Source organism: Chiloscyllium punctatum, chromosome 38, assembly GCF_047496795.1.
Source record: "Chiloscyllium punctatum isolate Juve2018m chromosome 38, sChiPun1.3, whole genome shotgun sequence".
NCBI classification, from domain to species: Eukaryota; Metazoa; Chordata; class Chondrichthyes; order Orectolobiformes; family Hemiscylliidae; genus Chiloscyllium; species Chiloscyllium punctatum.
The window spans coordinates 1,436,602-1,457,470 of record NC_092776.1 but is presented as its reverse complement, the minus strand read 5'-3'; the positions used below and the strand labels follow the sequence as shown (position 1 = coordinate 1,457,470).

Genomic DNA, 20,869 nt, shown 5'->3' with positions numbered 1-20,869 from the left:
AAAATGGGAACGCATATGTGCCTAATTGAGAATATGTCACTTTAACTTGAAGCCTTGAAAACTCTTGAGAGTGTTTTGTGTTCCAATTTTGGATCCATAGTGTTTGTTGATGACCTTTTTCTTTCCACTCTTCCATTTTGTTTCTATTCTTCAAGATTTCATTTGAAAGGTGTTCATCTTTTCACCAAATTAGCTATTTTCACATTTTATTCTTTTTATTTCTATCTATGCCACTAATCATTATCAGCTAAATGCTTTCTATTAAGTATTTTGGCAGTCATTCGATCCGATCACCTTTCCGTGATTGATGTTTGTCGATCTTTGGTCCCACCTGCTGTCTCTTCTCCTCCCCACCATTTTCCATGCGTCCAGATGCAAAGTATCTTTTTAATCTATACTCTTGATAAAGGTTTTAAATATTAAGACATTTGGATAAGTATATGTATAGGAAAGGTTTGGAGGGATAGGGGCCAAATGCAGCAAGTGGGGCTACTTTGGTTTGGGAATGTGGTCAGCATGGACTGGTTGGTCCAAAGGGTCTATTTCCATGCTGTATGACACAGTGTGTGTGTCCCGCCCCTCTTTCCAGCCCCCCTCCCTCTATCAGCATCTGCTTTTTTCAACAGATTCAGTGACTTGTTATGTATTTCTAGCATTTGGTTTTCTTTCAGCTATTTAAGAATTTTGAGCCACTTCTGACTCATGATTATAGAAAGCCAGCCCTTTTTTTGCATTCTTGGTTTAGATTGATGGTGTAAGCGGAATAGTGACCTTTTCACCTCTTGGGTGTTCAAATCCAGCATCGACAGATGTGAGAAAAGCCTGCAATCTGATTGACTTTTAAAGGGCATGTCTTAACATGCTCTGCTAACCAGTGTTACACTTAGCATTACAGAGATCTTGAAGTGAAACGAAAAGGACTGGACAAGAATTTTAATATTGAGCGAATTAGTTATGATCTGTTTCCATTGTTTATGGGAAAGATGGAATGGTGAAATGTAAGGAAGCAAAGACTGTGATAGACATTGATTTTAGTTTTAAAGTTGCTGAGTGTTCTCCACACGTCCTTCCTATTCCAGCGCTGACAAGTTTCTCCTTTTATGCACCAAGTATTGGAATCCGTTATAGCGTAGACAGAAAAATGCTGACATTATTATTCTCTCAGAAATATTGATGACCCTAACCTCCACAATATAACAATGCTGCAACCAAAATGAATTCTTGCAAATCCCTCACCAAAAAAAAATGCTGGAAGGTATTGAGACTTCTGAGACAGTCAACTTGTATCGAATTTCCAACACTGACACAGGTCATTTGGCTTGATGGATGTGCACCAATCAAGTTATCTTCTTCTTCTAACCAAATCCATCTATGCCTTTCCCCTTTGTACTTGATTCTCCTAAAATGCATCTATGCTGTTTACCTCAACTACTCCATATTCCAGCAAGTTCCATATTTGAACCTCCAACAGCAGCGACTTATCTATTCTGTTCTAGACCTACATGAATGTCAAATTATGCCATAATTGCATGTTTAGGCACACCCTACTACATTCAGGCCAGCTTGCTCCACCTGATTATCAAGAATCAGTTCAATTGCACTTCTGTTTCTTTTGGAGTAACAATGTATTGAATGGAAAAGCAGTCCATAACATGACAAAAAAAACACCCTTTTCATGACAAACATTTTCCAAATCCTTGTATATTTGTTTGGATTATTCGGTCAGTATTTGCGAATCTATTAATACATGCCCTACAATTTGCCTACAAATTGGTTGTCTTATTCTTTTCATGATTTGGTACAGTCTGTAACATGTAGCAGGAGTGGGTATTCTGTAACCTACAGCACAGATTCTGATTGAAAGACCTGTGTTTAAATCCTGCTCTGTTAAGAGAAAATAGTTATTTTTTCAGGTTTATCTTGATACTACTTGCCTTAAAAATTTGCATATGTATTGTTGGAATTAAAAAATATTTAACCTAATGTAGTTGTCAAGTATTTTATGACTTATCTGAAAGCAAGGCAAAAGCCATTCAATTGAAATACTCTTCAGGATTTGTTCAAGTATGTTTTATGAAATTTATTTCGTGTCACTAATTTGGCCACTTTCTTTAATGGTGGTTTCTATTGACCATTTATTTTCAGAACTATGAAAATTCATCAAAAAGATCCAGTAGCTTCTGTAAGTGGTGAGAAAAGTAAAGGAAATGCATTGTGTAAAAATACTGCAGCTTCACATTTTGCTCCTGTATAATTTGTATCAGTTGTACGAGCTAAAGTTTTTAGAAAAATATATTACCTTGTAAGAAATAGTCATTGTAAACATGTTTCATAGTATCTGTTATTTTGGTAAGCTGTCTAGCTCTAACTCTCACTGCCCAAATCACTTTGGTCCATTTATGTTTTATATTTAGGGCAGTACAGTGGGATAGAATTGGGGAGGGGGTTTGGGTCAGAGTGGGACACTCTTCAGAGGATTGGTGCACATTCATGGGCCTCTTTCCACTGTAGGATTCTATGATATCAATGAGACTCATGATCATGGCTCAATTTTTAATCTTTCTCTATTGTTAATATTGGATAAGTTAAATTTTGGCTACAGTTGTAAAATTGTGAAATATACAAAGCGATAGGTTTGAGACAAAAATAAAATACTGCAGACGTTGGAAATCTGCAATACAATCTGAAACTGGTGGAGATATTCAGCTGTCTGACAGCACATGTAAAAATAAATGAATTAACATTTCAGGCCCATGCACTTTATTTATCTTGATCTAGGTCCCTTGTATTGAAATGACTGTCATCTATCCATTATTGGACTCATTTTTTCTTTAAAAATATAACCTTGTCGCCATGACCAAGACTGCTGTGTCTGTTGCTTGACATAGTACTGCCAGGTGCAGTTTCTGCACCTGTGTTCTTCCTGCATCACCAAGCCTTTACATTCATATAAAATACTGCATTTTGTAAAAGGCTCATTATTGTGAACTTGCATCTCCCTATTTCTATCAAGTGTGGGTGACCACTTTTTGTGGAATATGCTTTTTCCTGATGTGTAATGGGGGAGTTATCTCCCTTTTAATCTTGCACTTTATAACTTTGAACCTGCATTGCTGTCTTGAATTATATCTATCGTGGCTAAGGTTCTGTTGTATTTCTCCTCTCACACGTTTGGGTCAGGGCTATAAATAATAGCTGAAGCCAGTGGTCTTGGTAGAATTAAAATTGACTGTCAGTATTCGTAACTGTTACTTGATGGCATTATCAATGGCTCTTCCATCACTTTGTTATAGGTGATGGGACAGTAATTGGTAGGTTGAATGTTTCCTGCTTTCTGTGAACAAGTTGTACTGATTTTCTATTTTGTCTAATAGACGCCAGTTTGAATACTGGGACAGGAGGAGTGGCTTGTTCTAGAGCACAGGTTTTCATTACTTTTTGATATCAGGGTTCAGAAACTTTGCTGTGCCCAGTACCCTTGTGTGTTTTTTGATCACGTGCAATAAATTGGATTGGCTGACATTTGATTTTGGGGACCCAGGAGGAATTCAGGATGGATTATCCACTTTGTAGTATTTTGAATATAGTTGCCTGATCTTACAGAATCCTTACACTGTGGATGAAGGCATTTGGCCCATTGGGTATCTTATGTTCCAGGGCCTCAAACCTAGTCCACACCCACTTCAGGGTCCTGACTTGTGCATGGGGGATTTCCCCTTTTAACAACTGGTCTAAGGCAGGGCGATTGAGACAGGCACAGTAGTTATTTTTTATCTTATGGGCTATGTTCCGGAGCCTCAGACCTCACTACTAGATTACTCCAATCTACTTTTCCCAGGGGGACTCTAACCTCCATTGCGAGTAACTTATGATTCTGAAAGCAAACTTGTTAGCGTGCAGGTGCATAAGTTACTTCAGAGATTCTGTCACCACAGAGTCCTTGAGGACGAGACATAACCTGAGTGGTAGGTTAAGGAGAGTGCTCCCCCACTCACCCATTGTACTCTATGCTACTTTCTCCCCACCCCCACCCTCCTCTAGCTTATCTCTCCACGCTTCAGGCTCACTGCCTTTATTCCTGATGAAGGGCTTTTGCCCAAAACGTCGATTTCGAAGTTACTTGGATGCTGCCTGAACTGCTGTGCTCTTCCAGCACCACTAATCCAGAATCTGGTTTCCAGCATCTGCAGTCATTGTTTTTAACAGGTTAAGGAGAGTGATCAAGGTAAATCTTACCTTTTGGGCCCATCCGTCTCATGCAACCAACAGTCAGACAATCACCTATTCAGTCCACCTAGAAGCCCCATGTATGTTGGAATCCCACTACTGCCACCAAACGTTAGGTTCTTTTTCTTGAGTTTCTTACACATTTGGTGCAATTGCAATACGCCAACTTCTGTGAACAGCTAAAATTTTATTCACTAAGTACATAAGCTATGTAGGATCACAACACTCTTCGCAATGCTTGCAAAGCGTGTCAAGAGAAGCTCTCTGGACAAAGGGACCGTTCTTCCTTTATACAAAATCTTTACATCACAATCAGTAATGCCCACAAGACAACCCCCAGTTGCTTTCCCACTGTCACATGCTACTTAAGACACAGTGCAGTGACCTGATCATCTCCAGAAGCAGTGTAATGTAAATCATCACTTAATGGCAAGACCTGGTGTGAATTGTTTTTTTTTGTAATTATAGGGTGCGGTCAGAATCTTAATTGCAATATTCTAATTGATTTTGAATAGGTGATGATGATGCAAATGGCTCTGAATAACTAGGAAATGGGCAAGCAATGGCTCTGAATAGTAAGGGATGGAAATGTAAATTCCTTGCATTCTACCTGTAAGGCAAGACATGCCACCCTACCCCGGGAGATCCAATTTCCTGCAGGTCAGCAGAGCAAATGAACCCTTTAATATCTCAGCCTGAGACTGGAATCAAACCCAGGACCCTAGTACTGTGAGGCAGTAGTGCGAACTGCTGAGCTACTGTGCTGCCCCAACCTCTTTTGCAGTTACTGGCTGGGCATCTTCATTATTGGAGATGTAAATAGAGTCATAGAGAAACAGATCTTTTGGTCCAACTTGTCCATGCCAACCAGAAATCCTGAATAAACCTCGTCCCATTTGCCAGCCCATATACTTCTAAACCCTTCCTATTCCTATACCCATCCAGATATCTTTTAAATGTTGTAATTATGCCAGCTTTCTCCACTTCCTCTGGCAGCTCATTCCATACACATGAAAAAATGCCCCTCAGGTCCTTTTTTTTACGTTTTGCTCCTCTCACTATGAACCTGTGCACCCCCACCCCAGGGAAAAGATCTTGTCTCTTTACCCTATCCATGCTCCTTATGATTTTATAATGAAACCTCCTCTGAATGATTGTTGAATTCCTTGCCACCTTTCACTAGTGGATGCAATAGAACTGCAGAACTTTGATGTGATCTGGTAGACAGGAGAGGGACCTTTGTAAACTACTTTCAAAAATGCCCTTAAATGGGAGTGAGTTGAGTCAGGCTGCATGATTTTTATTTAACAATTCAATCTTGTGTAAAGGAGGCTGTCTGTATTGTGAACATTCTTACTTAGACTTTTGACTTGCCAGTTCCTTCATTATTTTGTGGCGTTTCTCATTTGCTGTGATGTGTAGGAAGATGACCGACTGTACTACTGTCCATTGTTTAATTATTAGCAGTGAAATTGTTATACAATAGGTTGCTTGTTATTGCAGAATCTCGGTGCCTTTTGTATAAAGTTTTGTATACTAATCATTTGATCAAACATCAAAAATTCCAATTGTGGGCTTTGGCACAGATTGCATCAAAATGACTATTTTAAATGAAGCATATTTTACTCATTAGTGTGCTCTGGGCAGATTTTCAATGAAAGCATTGAGCCTCTCTTAACTGTTTTGGTTTCTGTCTCTTCTTAGAATTAGACACTGTGATAGTGAATACTTTTTGAACTTTATTTGAATTATTGATTAATTTTGGGACTTTTCTGCATTCTGGCAATTAACCTGCTGGCAAAGGGAATTTTTTATAAAATACCAAACTTCTTAGTGCCTATTTTTAAGATGAATTTGATAGGTTACAGTGATTTGCAAATGAGGATTAATATTTAGTTTGTACTCTTAAACCTTGGGTTTCATTTAATGGGGTTGGATTATCTCTGCCCTAAAGAATGTTTGATGCTAACTGGCAGCTGTTGATGAGGAACTAATTCCGGAAATGCTGGAGATTATAATCCAAAAAATCCACACCCCTCTAGTAGTTTATGCCAATTTGGTACTTGTATGTTTATCATTAGTTACACAATGGAATTCATGGCTCTGGACTCTCATCCTTCAGTTTAAATGCAAATCCCTATACGATTAGGGTAAATTGAAGTTATTTTAAAAATGGCGGTGATGAGATCTGGTTGTGACATTGTGTGGAGAAGTTTTATTTAAACAGCGTTTGAAAATGCTTGTTTCACAGTTTACCAGTTGAAATGTCAGAATAGTCATAAATGTGACTCTATAACATTTAAGAATAGGAATCTGGGAAGTGTCTTGAATAATTGCATTAGCACATTGCATGAGTTCATGAAGTTTATTCTTATAAGGAAAGTAATATTTACAAGCGTTACATTTTTTTCTTGCTTATGGGGGGGTCTTGCAGGCAACTTATTTCGATGCCTTGTAGTGGAGCAGTCACCTATCAAGAAATTTCAACTCTGCTTGTGATGCTTGCAAGATACTATCTGGCTTGGAATACCTATTACACTAAGGTGTTAAAGGCAATCCATACTATTGTGCTATTAAAATAAATGTAGTTTTTGCTTTGAACCTTTCTGAATTTTTGAAAGAGTTTTTCAGAACAATAACTTCTATATAGTATTTCCAACAATGTTCATAGTTTTGAAGAACTTTCATTTTCAAGAATCATACTTATTGCTTTTTATGCAGTTTCATTGCTTTTGCAATTTGAGTGACTAGCATTTGTTTAAAATCCTTTGAGAATTGGGCAAGCTGTTTGCTTGTATTCTGTATCTAGTTCTTCTTTCCAACACCATAAAGTACAATAAACTCTATACAGAAACTACTAATGTGACCAGCAAGAAGGCCGTGTTAGCAGGCCTGTTTCTTCCGAATTGGATCCAGTACCCTTGTGCCTATAGTGTCTGATAACATGACAGAATTCACAATTGCCATTTTTGTTGTGAAATGGGCTGCTGATATTCATATCTCTTAAAGTGGTGTTCCCCCACTCTGGTTAAACATTTTCTGCTATTGCATCCGACCTATGAATAGAGGTAAAAATGAAATATTGATTTGTGTAAAAATTGTGATGCATGTTACTTGTCATTGACCTCCAGTGTTCCTTTTATTGTCAAGGATTATGCAATTGCAAAGTGTGATGTGGCAAGTGCTCATCCAGTATGACTTCTCAGTATCCAAGGCAAAGTTTCTTTACAAAAGCAAAATACTGTAGATGCTGTAAATGTTAAATAAAAACTGAAAATATTGAGTATTTCAGACAGCCATCTGTGGAGGGAAAGGCAAAAGTGAGGACTGGAGATCAGAGTCTAGATTAGAGTGGTGCTGGAAAAGCACAGCAGGTCTGCAGCATCCGAGGAGTAGGAAAATCGACATTTTGGGCAAAAGCCCTTCATCAGGACTGAAGGCAGGGAGCCTCCAGGGTGGAGAGATAAATGGGGTGGGGGTGGGAAGGCAGTAAAGAGTACAATGGGTGGATAAAGATGGGGAAGAAGGTGATAGGTCAGAGAGGAGGGTGGAGCAGATAGGTGGGAAAGGAGATTAGCAGTTCGGACAGGCCAAGAGGATGGTGTTGAGCTGGAAGGTTGGAACTGGGGTAAGGTGGGGGAGGGGAAATGAGGAAACTGCCCTAACTGCCAATCTCCCTTCCCACCTATCTACTCCACCCTCCTCTCTGACCTATCACCTTCATCCCCACCTCTATCAACCCATTGTGTTCTTTGCTACCTTCTCCCCAATCCTACCCCCTCCCATTTATCTCTCCACCCTGGAGGCTCCCTTCCTTCAGTCCTGATGAAGGACTTTTGCCTGAAATGTCAATGTTCCTGCTCCTTGGATGCTGCCTGACCTGCTGTGCTTTTCCAGCAACACACTAATCTGTGGAGGGAAACAGAGTTAACATCGTGGAATGGTAATGACCCTTGATCAGAACTGAGGTGAGAAAGAAGTGTATTGGTTTTGAATAAATGGAGGGGGGAGGAAATGGAGGATTAAGAAAAAAGGGAAGGTTTTTGCTTGGATGAGGCGTGAGATTAAGTAACAAAAGCCAAAGGGACTGATAGAAAGTAACATTCTTTTAAAATGTCCAGATGAGGTTTTGAATGGCTGGACAGCAACTATTTAAATGCAAAGTGTAGGGAAAAAAAAACAAGAAGTGAGGAAATGAAAACATTGAACAAAGTAGAAGCTGAGATTATTATCTAAAATTTTTGAATTTAATGTTGAGCCGAGCGCTGAATTGAAAGAGGAATTGCCATTCTTTGATCTTTCATTGAGTTTCATTGGAACACTCCAGTAGGCCAAGATTTGAGCAGGAACACGTTGGAAATTTGAAATGGCAACTAATAGTAATGATGTGGAGCCGACATTTGGACTGGGGTGGACAAAGTCAAAAATCACATGACACTGGTTATAGTTGCCTGAGGAAGGAGCCAGGGTTCTGAAAGCTTGTGGCTTCAAATAAACCTGTTGGACAATAACATTTTAAAACACTGATGGAAAAGAATAGACTAGATCTAAAAGTTGAAGTTCTAAATTGGAGAAAGGCCAATTTTGATGGTATTAGTCAAGAACTTTCAAAAGCTGATTGGGCGCCGATGTTTGCAGGTAAAAGGATGGCTGGAAAATGGGAAGTCTTCAGAAATGAGATAATGAGAGTCCAGAAGAAGTATATTCCTGTTAGGGTGAAAGGAAAGGCTGGTAGGTATAGGGAATGCTGGATGACTAAATAAATTGAGTGTTTGGTTAAGAAAAAGAAAGAAACATATGTCAGGTATAGACAGGATAGATTGAGTGAACCCCTAGAGTACAAAGGAAGTAGGAGTATACTTAAGAGGGAAATCAGGAGGGCAAAATGGGGACATGAGATAGCTTTGAGAAAGTGAGGACTACAGATGCTGGAGATCAGAGCTTAAAAATGTGTTCTGGAAAAGTGCAGCAGGTCAGGCAGCATCAAAGGAGCAGGAGAATCGATGCTTTGGGCATAAGCCCTTCTTCCTGAAGAAGGGTTTATGCCCGAAACATGAGATAGCTTTGGCAAGCAGAGTTAAGGAGAATCTAAAGGGTTTTACAAATACATTTAAGGACAAAGGGGTAACTAGGGAGAGATTAGGGCCCCTCAAAGATCAGCAAGGCAGCCTTTGTGTGGAGCCGCAGGAGATGAGGGAGTTACTAAATGTGTATTTACTGTGGAAAAGGACATGGAAGATATAGACTGTAGGGAAATAGATGGTGACTTTTTGAAAAATGTCCTTATTACAGAGGAGGAAGTGCTGGATGTCTTGAAATTCATAAAAGTTAATAAATCCCCAGGACCTGATCAGGTGTACCCTAGAACTCTTTGGGACGCTAGAGAAGTGATTGCTGGGCCTCTTGCTGAGATATTTGTATCATCGATAGTCACAGGTGAGGTGCCGGAAGACTGGAGGTTGGCTAACGTGGTGCCATTGTTTAAGAAAGGCTGTAAGGACAAGCCAGGGAACTATAGACCAGTGAGCCTGATGTCGGTAGTGGGCAAGTTGTGGGAGGGAATCCTGAGGGACAGGATGTACGTGTATTTGGAAAGGCAAGGACTGATTAGGGATAATCAACATGGCTTTGTGTGTGGGAAATCATGTCTCACAAACTTGATTGTTACTTCAAGAAACACAAAGAGGATTGATGAGGGCAGAACAGTGGACGTGATCTATATGGACTTCAGTAAGGCGTTTGACAAGATTCCCCATGGGAGACTGGTTAGCAAGGTTAGATCTCACGGAATACAGGGATAACTAGTTATTTGGATACAGAACTGGCTCAAAGGTGGGTGGTGGTGGAGGAGGGTTGTTTTTCAGACTGGAGGCCTGTGACCAGTGGAGTGCCAGAACGATCGGTGCTGGGCCCTCTACTTTTTGTCATTTACATAAGTGATTTGGATGCGAGCATAAGAGGTACAGTTAATAAGTTTAGGGTGTAGGTTTGCTCGCTGAGCTGTAGGTTTGATATCCAGACATTTCATTACCTGGCTAGGTAACATCATCAGTGGTGACCTCCAAGTGGAGCAAAGCTGTTGTCTCCTGCTTTCTATTTATATCTTTCTCCTGGATGGGTTTCCTAGGGTTTGTGGTGATGTCATTTCCTGTTCATTTTCTGAGGGGTTGATAGATGGTATCTAGATCTATGTGTTTGTTTATGGTGTTGTGGTTGGAGTTCCAGGCCTCTAGGAATTCTCTGGCATGTCTTTACTTAGCCTGTCCCAGGATAGATGTGTTGTCCCAGTCGAAATGGTGGTTTTTTTCATCCGTGTGTAGGGCTACGAGGGAGAGAGGGTCGTGTCTTTTTGTGGCTAGCTGGTGTTCGTGTATCCTGGTGGCTAACTTTCTTCCTGTTTGTCCTACGTAGTGTTTGTGGCAGTCCTTGCATGGAATTTTGTAGACGACGTTGGTTTTGTCCATGGATTGTACTGGGTCTTTTAAGTTTGTTAGTTTTTGTTTGAGAGTGTTGGTGGGTTTGTGTGCTACTAGGATTCTGAGGGGACTTAGTAGTCTGGCTGTCATTTCTGAAACTTCTTTGATGTATGGTAAGGTGGTTAGGGTTTCTGGTTGTGTTTGGTCTACTTGTCGTGGTTTGTTCTTGAGGAATCTGCGCACTGTATTTTTTGAGTATCCGTTCTTCTTGAATACGTTGTACAGGTGGTTCTATGTTTTCTGAAGTCCGTCTGTGCTGCAGATGAAGCTCATCTAACCTGCTCTATTCCATTTTCATGCATATGTTTATCCAATGACTATTTAAACACCAGTAAAGCTGGCGAATCTACTACTGTTGCAGGCAGTGCGTTCCATGCCCCTACTACTCTGAGTAAAGAAATTACCTCTGACATCTGTCCTATCTCTATCACCCCTCAATTTGAAGCTATGTCCCCTCATGTTAGCCATTGCCATCAGAGGAAAAAGGCTCTCACTGTCCAACCTCTTTAACCCTTTGATTTATCTTGTGTCTCAGTTAAGTCGCCTCTCAATCATCATCTAACTAAAACAGCCTCAAGTCCTTCAGCCTTTCCTCTTAAGACCTTCCTTCCATATCAGGCAGCATCCTAGTAAAGGTTGTATTGGTAGTAGATTTCCAGTATTGGTATTAGATTTCTAGTTTTTATTGACTTGTTAATAGCTCACATATGTTTACTAAAGGAGAAATGAAAGTGGAACGAATTTGATTTTATGTAACATCTTTTGTGTCCCTTAGGGTGCCCTAAGATGCTTTTCTGGCCAATTGAGCACTTTTTGAGGTACAGTCACTATTATAATGAAGCCAGCTTACACACAGGAAGGTCCCACAAACAACAACATAATGATGACTAGATAACCTCTTGTGTGATGCTAGTTGAGAAATAAATGTTGATTAAGACAACAGGGAGAATTCACTGTACCTTTTAAATAATGCTGAGAGATTTTTAAAAATCTACTGAGCAAATGGGGCCTCAATTTGCTTCTCATCAGAAACAAGGTTGTTTTGACGGTGCAGTGCTCCCTCAGCACTGCACTAAAGTACATATCTCAATTAAATGCGTGGTTCTCTGAACTGGACCATGAATCTACAGCTATCATGACTCTGGTGCAGTTGCTTTGAGTTAAGGTACAGTGATGATAATTTGTAGATTAGCTGTTGAACTACTAAAGCTTTCATACTTTTTTCACATGAAGCTTTATCCTGATAGTCATCTTGTCTGCTGACATTGTCTGTTTTGGTAGCTGGCCTTATATTAAAGTTTGAAAAATGTTTTTAAACTATTTTAAACACGCAAACAGGAAATGGTCAAGTGTTCTTTTTGACCAATATCTGAAATCAATTTTTGGTGATAAATCCACAGAGCATTTCCTGTGTTCTTTGGGCTGTACATATTGCAATATTTGTTTTTGTAGACCTGTGCATCTATCTAGATAAAGCATTATAAGAGCCGTAGGTTAGTAACCTTTTCAGCTACAGAATATATTTTGTGAAAATAAGACCTCTGCAAAGGGCAATGCAAAACCTCTTAAAGCCGTGCTTCTTAACTTGTGTTCGTAACATTGTCCAATCTCTGCTCTGTGACAGAATTTGAAAATTTCAGGTGTCAGCTGTGACTCAGTCAGACTCATGAGTCACCAAATTATGGGTTTGATCTTATTTCAGGATTCTACAAAAATCTCGCATAAATGGTGTTTCATTTTGTTTTTTAGTCACATTGGTTAATTTAAATTTTTGTGGGATATAAACATTTTCACATTGCACCAAGATTTTTCTATCCATTCATGGAATGTGGATGACATTGGCGAGGCCAGCATTTAATACCCACCCCTAGTTACCTTTGGGGCAATTAAGAATCGACCACATTGCTTTGAATCTAGAGTCGCATGTAGAAAGTCCAGGTAGAGACAGCAAACCTCCTTCTAAACAGCATTATTGAGTCAGATGGGTCTTGTGACAATCACCAATGGTTACCATTTGATGAGCTTTTAATTGCAGATTTTTATTGAATTTATTTTTTTTACCTCCCAGGGTAGCATTTGGACTAGTACAGTGATATTTCCATTTCGCCATCATCTCCGCACACTTAGTTCTCAAGTTGCAAAATGCTTTTGGTTGGTGATATAATTGGGTTTTAGCTGTTTTAAATTTTTAAAAATTTGTTTTGTTAGTAAGTTTTGAGAAGATATGTAGCTCAGGTTTGTTTTTGTTGAAATCAGGTCATGTGAATTAGTGCATGATGACATAGCAAAGGGTTCAAATAGCAGTTGGCCAAGAGTAGTTGTGTTTTGCTGACATAAGAACTGGAAGCTAGTTTAAGAGGAGAAAGTTATAACATTGACACTGTAAAAGGGGGCCACCTTCTCTGATCAACACATTTTTAGATAATTGAAGGAAATACATTTAAATGGAAAATTGTAACCCTGTAGATGAAAAGCAATACTCAGCAATATAGTAACTGATGAATTTAGTCTATATTTGTTAATCCTTAAATGGGTTGGCGGAGGCAAGTTTCTTTTTAAGTCAGACATGAAAAATGGTTAATTATTACAGATTATTGAGAATGAAGGGTTTATATTGGGTAGATGTTAGGTTGCCACACAGGAGGCTGCTAAATAAGCTAAGAGTTCATGGTGTTGGGGACAAAATACTGGCATGGATAGAGGATTGAATGACAGGTAGCAGGCAGAGAGTAGGGATAAAGGGATCTTTCTCAGGATGGCAACTGGTGAGTAGTGGAGTTTCGCAGGAATTGGTGTTGGGACCTCAACTATTCTTGCTATACTTTAGTGACTTGGACAAGGTAACTGAGGGCATTGTTGCCTAGTTTGCAGATGATACAAAGGTAGGTGTTGAGGAAGCAGGGAGGCTGACAGGCGAGGAGAGTGGGCAAAGACGTGGCAGAATATAATGTGGGCAAGTGGGAGGTTATACACTTTGGTAGGAAGAATAGAACATAGAACAATACAGCACACAACAGGCCTTGGGCCTACGATGTTGTGCCAAACATTTGTCCTATCTTAAGCACCTACCCAATTGCTGCTTAAAGGTCACCAATGATTCTGACTCTGCCACTCCCACAGGCAGCGCATTCCATGCCCCCACCACTCTCTGGGTAAAGAACCTACCCCTGACATCCCCCCTATACCTTCCACCCTTCACCTTAAATTTATGTCCCCTTGTAACACTCTGTTGTACCCGGGGAAAAAGTCTCTGACTGTCTCCTCTATCTATTCCCCTGATCATCTTATAAACCTCTATCAAGTCACCTCTCATCCTTCGCCGTTCCAATGAGAAAAGGCCTAGCACTCTCAACCTATCCTTGTACGACCTATTCTCCATTGTGGTTGTTTTCGCTCAGCTGGGAATTTGTGTTGCAGACGTTTCGTCCCCTGTCTAGGTGACATCCTCAGTGCTTGGGAGCCTCCTGTGAAGCGCTTCTGTGATCTTTCCTCTGGAATTTATAGTGGTTTGAATCTGCCGCTTCCAGTTGTCAGTTCCAGCTGTCCGTTGCAGTGATCGGTATATTGGGTCCAGGTCGATGTGCTTATTGATTGAATCTCATCCACAGATTCAATCAATAAGCACATCGACCTGGACCCAATATACCGATCACTGCAACGGACAGCTGGAACTGACAACTGGAAGCGGCAGATTCAAACCACTATAAATGCCAGAGGAAAGATCACAGAAGCGCTTCACAGGAGGCTCCCAAGCACTGAGGATGTCACCTAGACAGGGGACGAAACGTCTGCAACACAAATTCCCAGCTCGGTGAACAGAACCACAACAGTGAGCACCCGAGCTACAAATCTTCTCATAAACTTTGGACCTATTCTTCATTCCAGGCAACATCCTGGTAAATAGAGGTGCAAATTATTTTGTAAATGTGGAAAGGCTTCAGAAATCTAAAGCACAAAGAGACTTGGGAGTCCTAGTTCAAGATTCTCTTAAGGTTAACATGTAGGTTCATTTGGTAGTTAGGCAAATGCAATGTTAGTTTTCATTTCAAGAGGTCTAGAATACAAGAGCAGAATGTACTGTATAAAGTTCTGGTCAGACCTCATTTGGGATATTGTGAGCAATTTTGGACCCCGTATCTAAGGATGTGCTCATGTTGGAGGGGGTCCAAAGGCGTTTTACAAGAATATCTCAGGGTGAAGGGCTTGTCGTTTGAGGAGTAGTTGAGGACTCTGGGTTTGTACTTGACAGAGATTAGAAAGATAAGAGGCAATCTGATTGAAACCTATTGAAATGAAGAATATAACCTAAAATGTTGAATATGCCTTCTTGCAGGAAATCTGTCCAGTCTGAGTCGCTTGGGCCTGAGATACAACAGACTGTCAGCTGTTCCGAAATCGTTGGCAAAATGTAGTGAACTGGATGAACTTAATTTAGAGAACAATAATATCTCCTCGTTACCTGAGGTAAGCAATAGTTAAAATGGCTGCAAAACTTGAACTTATGAAAACTCTTTCTGAAAGTTAATAAATTACATTTGTAATTTTCTAGTAATATGAAAAATGTTTTGTGGTTCTTTGAATCAATTAACAGTTTTTCCACCACATCTCAATGCCATGAAGTAATGGCTGGGAGTATTCTTGATTCGTTGAAAATAAACTCAGTTTTTAAAATCTTTGAATTTAAACTTAAGTGCATTTTCTCAATAGCACATCAAGAGGACAGAATAAAAACGGTGGCCAGGTATCTGGAAATATGCTAGGTCAATCATTTTCATTTTCCACCCTCTTTCCAGAAAGCTGGAAGTGTGAAAATATACCACCCTTCACCACATAATATGCAATAGTTTCACTTGGCTGGAGTATTTGTAGTATGCAATGCTCAGTTACAGATATGGTGCATGTTGGAGAGAAGGCAGGTTTGTATCTTGGGTGAAAGGTGCCAGCTAACTAAGAAGAGAAAAGAAGCTGAAAAATGAAAAGGTCTTAAAAAATCTAAGTATATATATAAAAGAAATAGATGATTAATTGTACAAAAAATTAATCTACCACAATACTGAGCTGCTGGCCAAGCAAATTGTTTTGTTTGCATTTAGTAACAGATTTCAATAGACAATAGACGCAGGAGTAGGCCATTCAGCCCTTCGAGCCTGCACCGCCATTCAATATGATCATGGCTGATCTTTCCCAGTCAGTATCCTGTTCCAGCCTTATCTCCATAACCCTTGACTCCACTATCTTTAAGAGCTCTATCCAACTCTTTCTTAAATGAATCCAGAGACTGGGCCTCCACTGCCCTCTGGGGCAGAGCATTCCACACAGCCACCACTCTCTGGGTGAAGGAGTTTCTCCTCATCTCTGTCCTAAATGGTCTACCCCGTATTTTTAAGTTGTGTCCTCTGGTTCGACACTCCCCCATCAGCGGAAATATGTTTCCTCCTGCCAGAGTGTCTAATCCTTTCATAATCCTATACGTTTCAATCGGATCCCCTCTCAGTCTTCTAAACTCAAGGGTATACAAGCCCAGTCGCTTCAGTCTTTCCGTGTAAGGCAATCCTGCCGTTCCAGGAATTGACCTCGTGAACCTACGCTGCACTCCCTCAATAGCCAGAATTGTAATATTGATATTGTAATGAATCAGGATTTACTATATTCATAACAATGGTGTGTTTGCTTTATATTATCAAAACCACTGAATTATACTAGATCAATTCTATCGTGTATGACGGTACTTTGACTTAATCCTTCAACCGTTTTGACACTAGTAGTATGGATACTTTGCTAATATATTCAGCGTGACAAGACTAGAAATGTCTAGCCTTGCAGTAATTTTTATGATTTCAGTACAGTCAGGTACACTTACATTAAAGACACTATGCAAGTATAATGTTCCAAAGTATTTCACCGGGTAATAAAGCAAAATAAGACTCATGCAGTTTTAAATGGTCAGATGTCCAAAGGATTGTTTGAAGAGGTTGTTTTCCTCCTTTAGACACTTGTTAAAAATATCTGTCAAAGAAGAGAGGCATGGGCAGGGAATTTCAGAGCCTAGGACTAGAAAACTGAAGGCAAGGCCACCAACATTAAAGTAATTAAAGTCCAGGAGACTGAGGAATCCAGAATCAGATCAGTGCTGATATCTAAGGATTATGGATTGGATGAGATTTAAAAACCAGGATGAAAATTAAAGATGTTTGGTTAGAAGTCAATGTAGGCACTGAGTCCAGGAGTGATAGATGAACGGGACTTAATGCAAGTCAATTGAATCAATTATTGTCATGTATATTCAATATAAAATAGTGAAAAGTTGCCATGTATCAGCACCATTCTCATTAACTTAGATTTAAAAGTAAAAAAACAGAAATAACTTAGAGTCCAGTTTTTGTTTCTCTGTCGTGTTATGACACTGGGTAAACGCCTTCTGTTAAGTTTAAACCAGCAACACTGAAAAGATTTATCCCATGCGGTAATCTGTGAAAATTGGAGATGCCAAGAACTATTTAAAGTAAAATTTGACAACTTTATTTCAAGGTATAACAGCGAATAATTAACTGAAAATTATTTACAACTCCTTCCTCTAACCTATCTTTTGCTTTCCCTTCTATAATACTAGTCTGATAAAACCCCCGATTAAGATTTACTGGAAAATTCAACTTTCAAAACCAGCCAGCAGTCAAAACCTTTCTTTACATCTTCCTCTGTAGATTTGCTTTCCATGTTGGTGTTTGTTTTTCTCTGTGCAAACTCCTTCTCTAGACAGGTACCTCTGAGTTCTGACTACCAGCCTACATCTGTTGATCTTTGGCAGTTCTCTCCCAAATGTTCAATTTTTCCCTGTCTTATACCCCCACAGTATCGAATTGTGTCACTAGCTTTTAATATTGTGAATATACTAAATTCAAACCTGATTGGAGTTTGGTTTATTTTGGGTATAATTTAAACTGATTGGGCCAATCAAATGTTTTTTTTTTGTTGTCTCCAGGCAGCCAGCTACACTAGCTGCTGGACCAAAATGTTACATTATGTCTTGTTCAGCGCACACACTTGGTGCTGCAAGGTAGTTCTGCTAGCTTTTAACTTTCTTAAAGGTACAATACACGCACATCTTCATAACACCTCCCTCCTTAAGGAAAAAAAACCCATCATAATGAAAAGATGGCTTCATTTTTTCTTATATTCTTTAAACATATTACCTTAACATACAGATAACTTTAATCTAAGTTCACCTTAATTTCATCCCATATAACTGTGTGTGTTTATCATTAAATAAATACAAATCTCATCTAAACTTCATCAGTTAAATCCACGCTAACGCATCCTTGATTACATTCTTACAACCCGTAACATGTATGATTTTTAAATTAAAAGTCTGTAACATAAGACTCCAGTGAAATAGTCTCAAATTCTTGTCTTTAAAGCATTCTAAGAATGCAAGAGGATTGTGATCTGTGTACGCAAGCATCTCCAACCCATTGTTTGTGACATACACATTAAAATGTTGTAAGGACAGTAACAAACTCTTTTGTTCTTTTTCAATGGTGGAATATTTTCTCTGGTGGATGTTGAGTTTCTTTGAAAAGTAACCAACTGGCGGTTCCATCCCATCCTCATCTCTTCTGGTAGGAGTACAGCTCCAACTCCTATGGCACTAGCATCAATGGTGACTTTAAACGTTTTTGAAAGGTTTGGTGGTTAATATTGATTTCAAACATCAAATACCTCCTGGCATTGTTCTGTCCACCAAAGGTTTGTGTTCGTCTTCAGCAAATCAGTTAATGGGGCCACTACACTGCTGAAGTTTTGAACAAACTTCCAATAGAATCTGCCGAGTCCTAAGAATTGAAGCACCTCTTTCTTTGAATATGGTCGTGGAAATTCCTCAATGGCCTTCGTCTTTGCGTTCCATGGGATCAACCTTCGATGACCGATGATATATCCCAAGAATGTCATCTCTGCTTTTCCAAATTCAGTTTTGTTTAAGTTTATCACCAGTTTTGCTTCTCGTAGTCATTCAAAGAGCTCTGCCAACTGTACCATGTGATCCTCCCAGGACTTATTAAAGATCACTACATTGTCCAAATGGACTGCGCAGTTTGTTAACCCAGCCAGAACTCTGTTCATGAGTCTTTGGAAATTGGCAAGTGCATTCTTTAATCCAAATGGCATCACTTTACACTGATGTAGTCCATTTGCGGTTACAAACGCAGAAATTTCTTTCACCGATTCTGATAAAGGTACCTGCCAGTAACCATGCATTAAGTCCAACTTGGTGATGTAACTGGCTTGTCCGACTCTCTCGATACATTGACTTGACCATTACTTATTGGGTATGTTGTTGTGTGCGAATTTTAATGAGATAATGAACAGTTTGTAATTTCTCATGTTGTTTAAGCTTATTGGATTTCTCGCAAGCTCCCATTTTGATTCCTGAAGAAATAATGTGAAGATCATGTATTGTCAAAATGCATGTTTGTGTGTGGATTGTTTTAAAGAAAAATTTAGTGAACAACTAACTTGTAGATTAACAATTGAAGTTCTTTCCATGAGTACTTAATAGTTATTTTATGTTCTTTAAAAATGCATACTTCCTAAAACAGGGGAAAAGACTTAACAGTATTAAATTATTCCTCCCATCCCCACTCCTCCTGTTTTCCTCCTCTCTACCTTCCCCTTCCACCCTCCATTCCCCACTCCATTCCTTCCACTCCCTTTCTGTTTTCTTTCACCTAATAGGGCCTTCTGTCAAGCCTCGCAAATTTGACCAGTTTAACATTAGCAAGGAATTGCTTCCAATCGTATCCAGTTGGCGGACCCTCACAGTTTTCAACGATCTACTCTCTCAACATGGAACACAACCGTATCAATAAAATACCTTTTGGAATATTCTCTAGAGCTAAAGTGTTGAGTAAGCTGAACATGAAGGTAAGTCGTGAAGCTTATAGACTACAGGGAGAAGTTCACCTGAATCTAAAGTTTGAATTCTGCTCACAAAAATAACTCTGTACACTATCTTACAAAGGATGAAGGTTTTAAACTGATGAAAAATAGTTTCATAAAATATTAACGAGTTTCTGATCTAATCTATTTTATCATAGTAATAGGTTTGCATTGCTGTTGAAGTTACTCTTTGTCCATGTTGCTACTGTAAAAACTGATCTAGTTTAAAGTCTCAAAATAGCTTCTTGACAGTCGAAATTTGAAGTTTATTATCCCTAATCCAGATTTCATCAAAAACTGGAAGTGTGCATTAAAAATACTTCTTGACGATAGGCTGACACCCAGTCTGCTTTAGTTCTTTGGCTAACCATTTTGTAACTTTTCATTGTACTAATCTGACTTGATCATCCCTTCTGGTGGTGCAATGCATTTTGAGCCTTAGTTTTAATGTTTGCCTGAAACTAATTTCTAAGGTTCACATTTTCCTATTGTTTTACTGTCTTTATCTAATTGTCTTGCATCCTAAGTTTCACAATTAAGCTGTGTTTTAAGTACAAAAATAGATATGTAATTGTTTATAGTTTCTACTTCTGGTTAATGATCTCAGAACAAAAATTCAAGCTGTTTTTTTGATCAAGCATTATAAATTTGGCAGAAGTGAAGTGAGTTTTCTTCAGTGAAAATGTGGAAAAACCATCGATAGTTGTGACAGATCGGTTTGCCCTCCATTATTGCATTTGTATGTTATACAATGTCTGTTTCTCCCATTTCTCAGTAAAGTAGATGGTCATTTCCAATGACCAAATCATCACAACTGGAATTTAGCAATTTATGTGCAGCAGCTTTTTATTTGTAGAAATTTTTTATATGCTAATTTTGGATTGTTTATAAAGCCATCAGGTGGCACAGGAGTAAGACGATGCAATAATTTTATTAAAATTGCAAGAAATGTTTTACCACCATTAATTTGACTTTTATGAACTGATGCCCAATTTTGAACATTAAGGGGTAATTCAGTCATCAATGTAAATGTAAATTGATGATTGTATGGAAAATGGCAGGTTCCTTTTTAATCACTAATTGTGGAATGCAGTGACATGCAAGAAATTGGAAAGCTTTCCAAATTAAAGATAGGCTTGATCAAATAGTTAGTCCAATGATTTGCTTAAGAAAACACCCAGTTAAATTTTCCTTTCTGGTTAAGGTTAGGGTTTAATGATGTGGTTGAATGA

At 39.1% G+C, this 20,869-nt stretch overlaps 1 protein-coding gene across 2 annotated transcripts in view; it reads left to right on the top strand.

Moving 5' to 3' along the window:
• shoc2 (SHOC2 leucine rich repeat scaffold protein) overlaps nt 1-20,869 on the top strand; it is a 140,969-nt gene that overhangs the window by 94,441 nt on the left and 25,659 nt on the right. For both annotated transcript variants that reach the window (XM_072557039.1, XM_072557040.1), the window contains 2 exons: nt 15,037-15,167; nt 19,434-19,622. In XM_072557039.1, the coding sequence (XP_072413140.1) occupies nt 15,037-15,167; nt 19,434-19,622 (320 nt within the window). The remainder of the gene's footprint in view (nt 1-15,036; nt 15,168-19,433; nt 19,623-20,869) is intronic.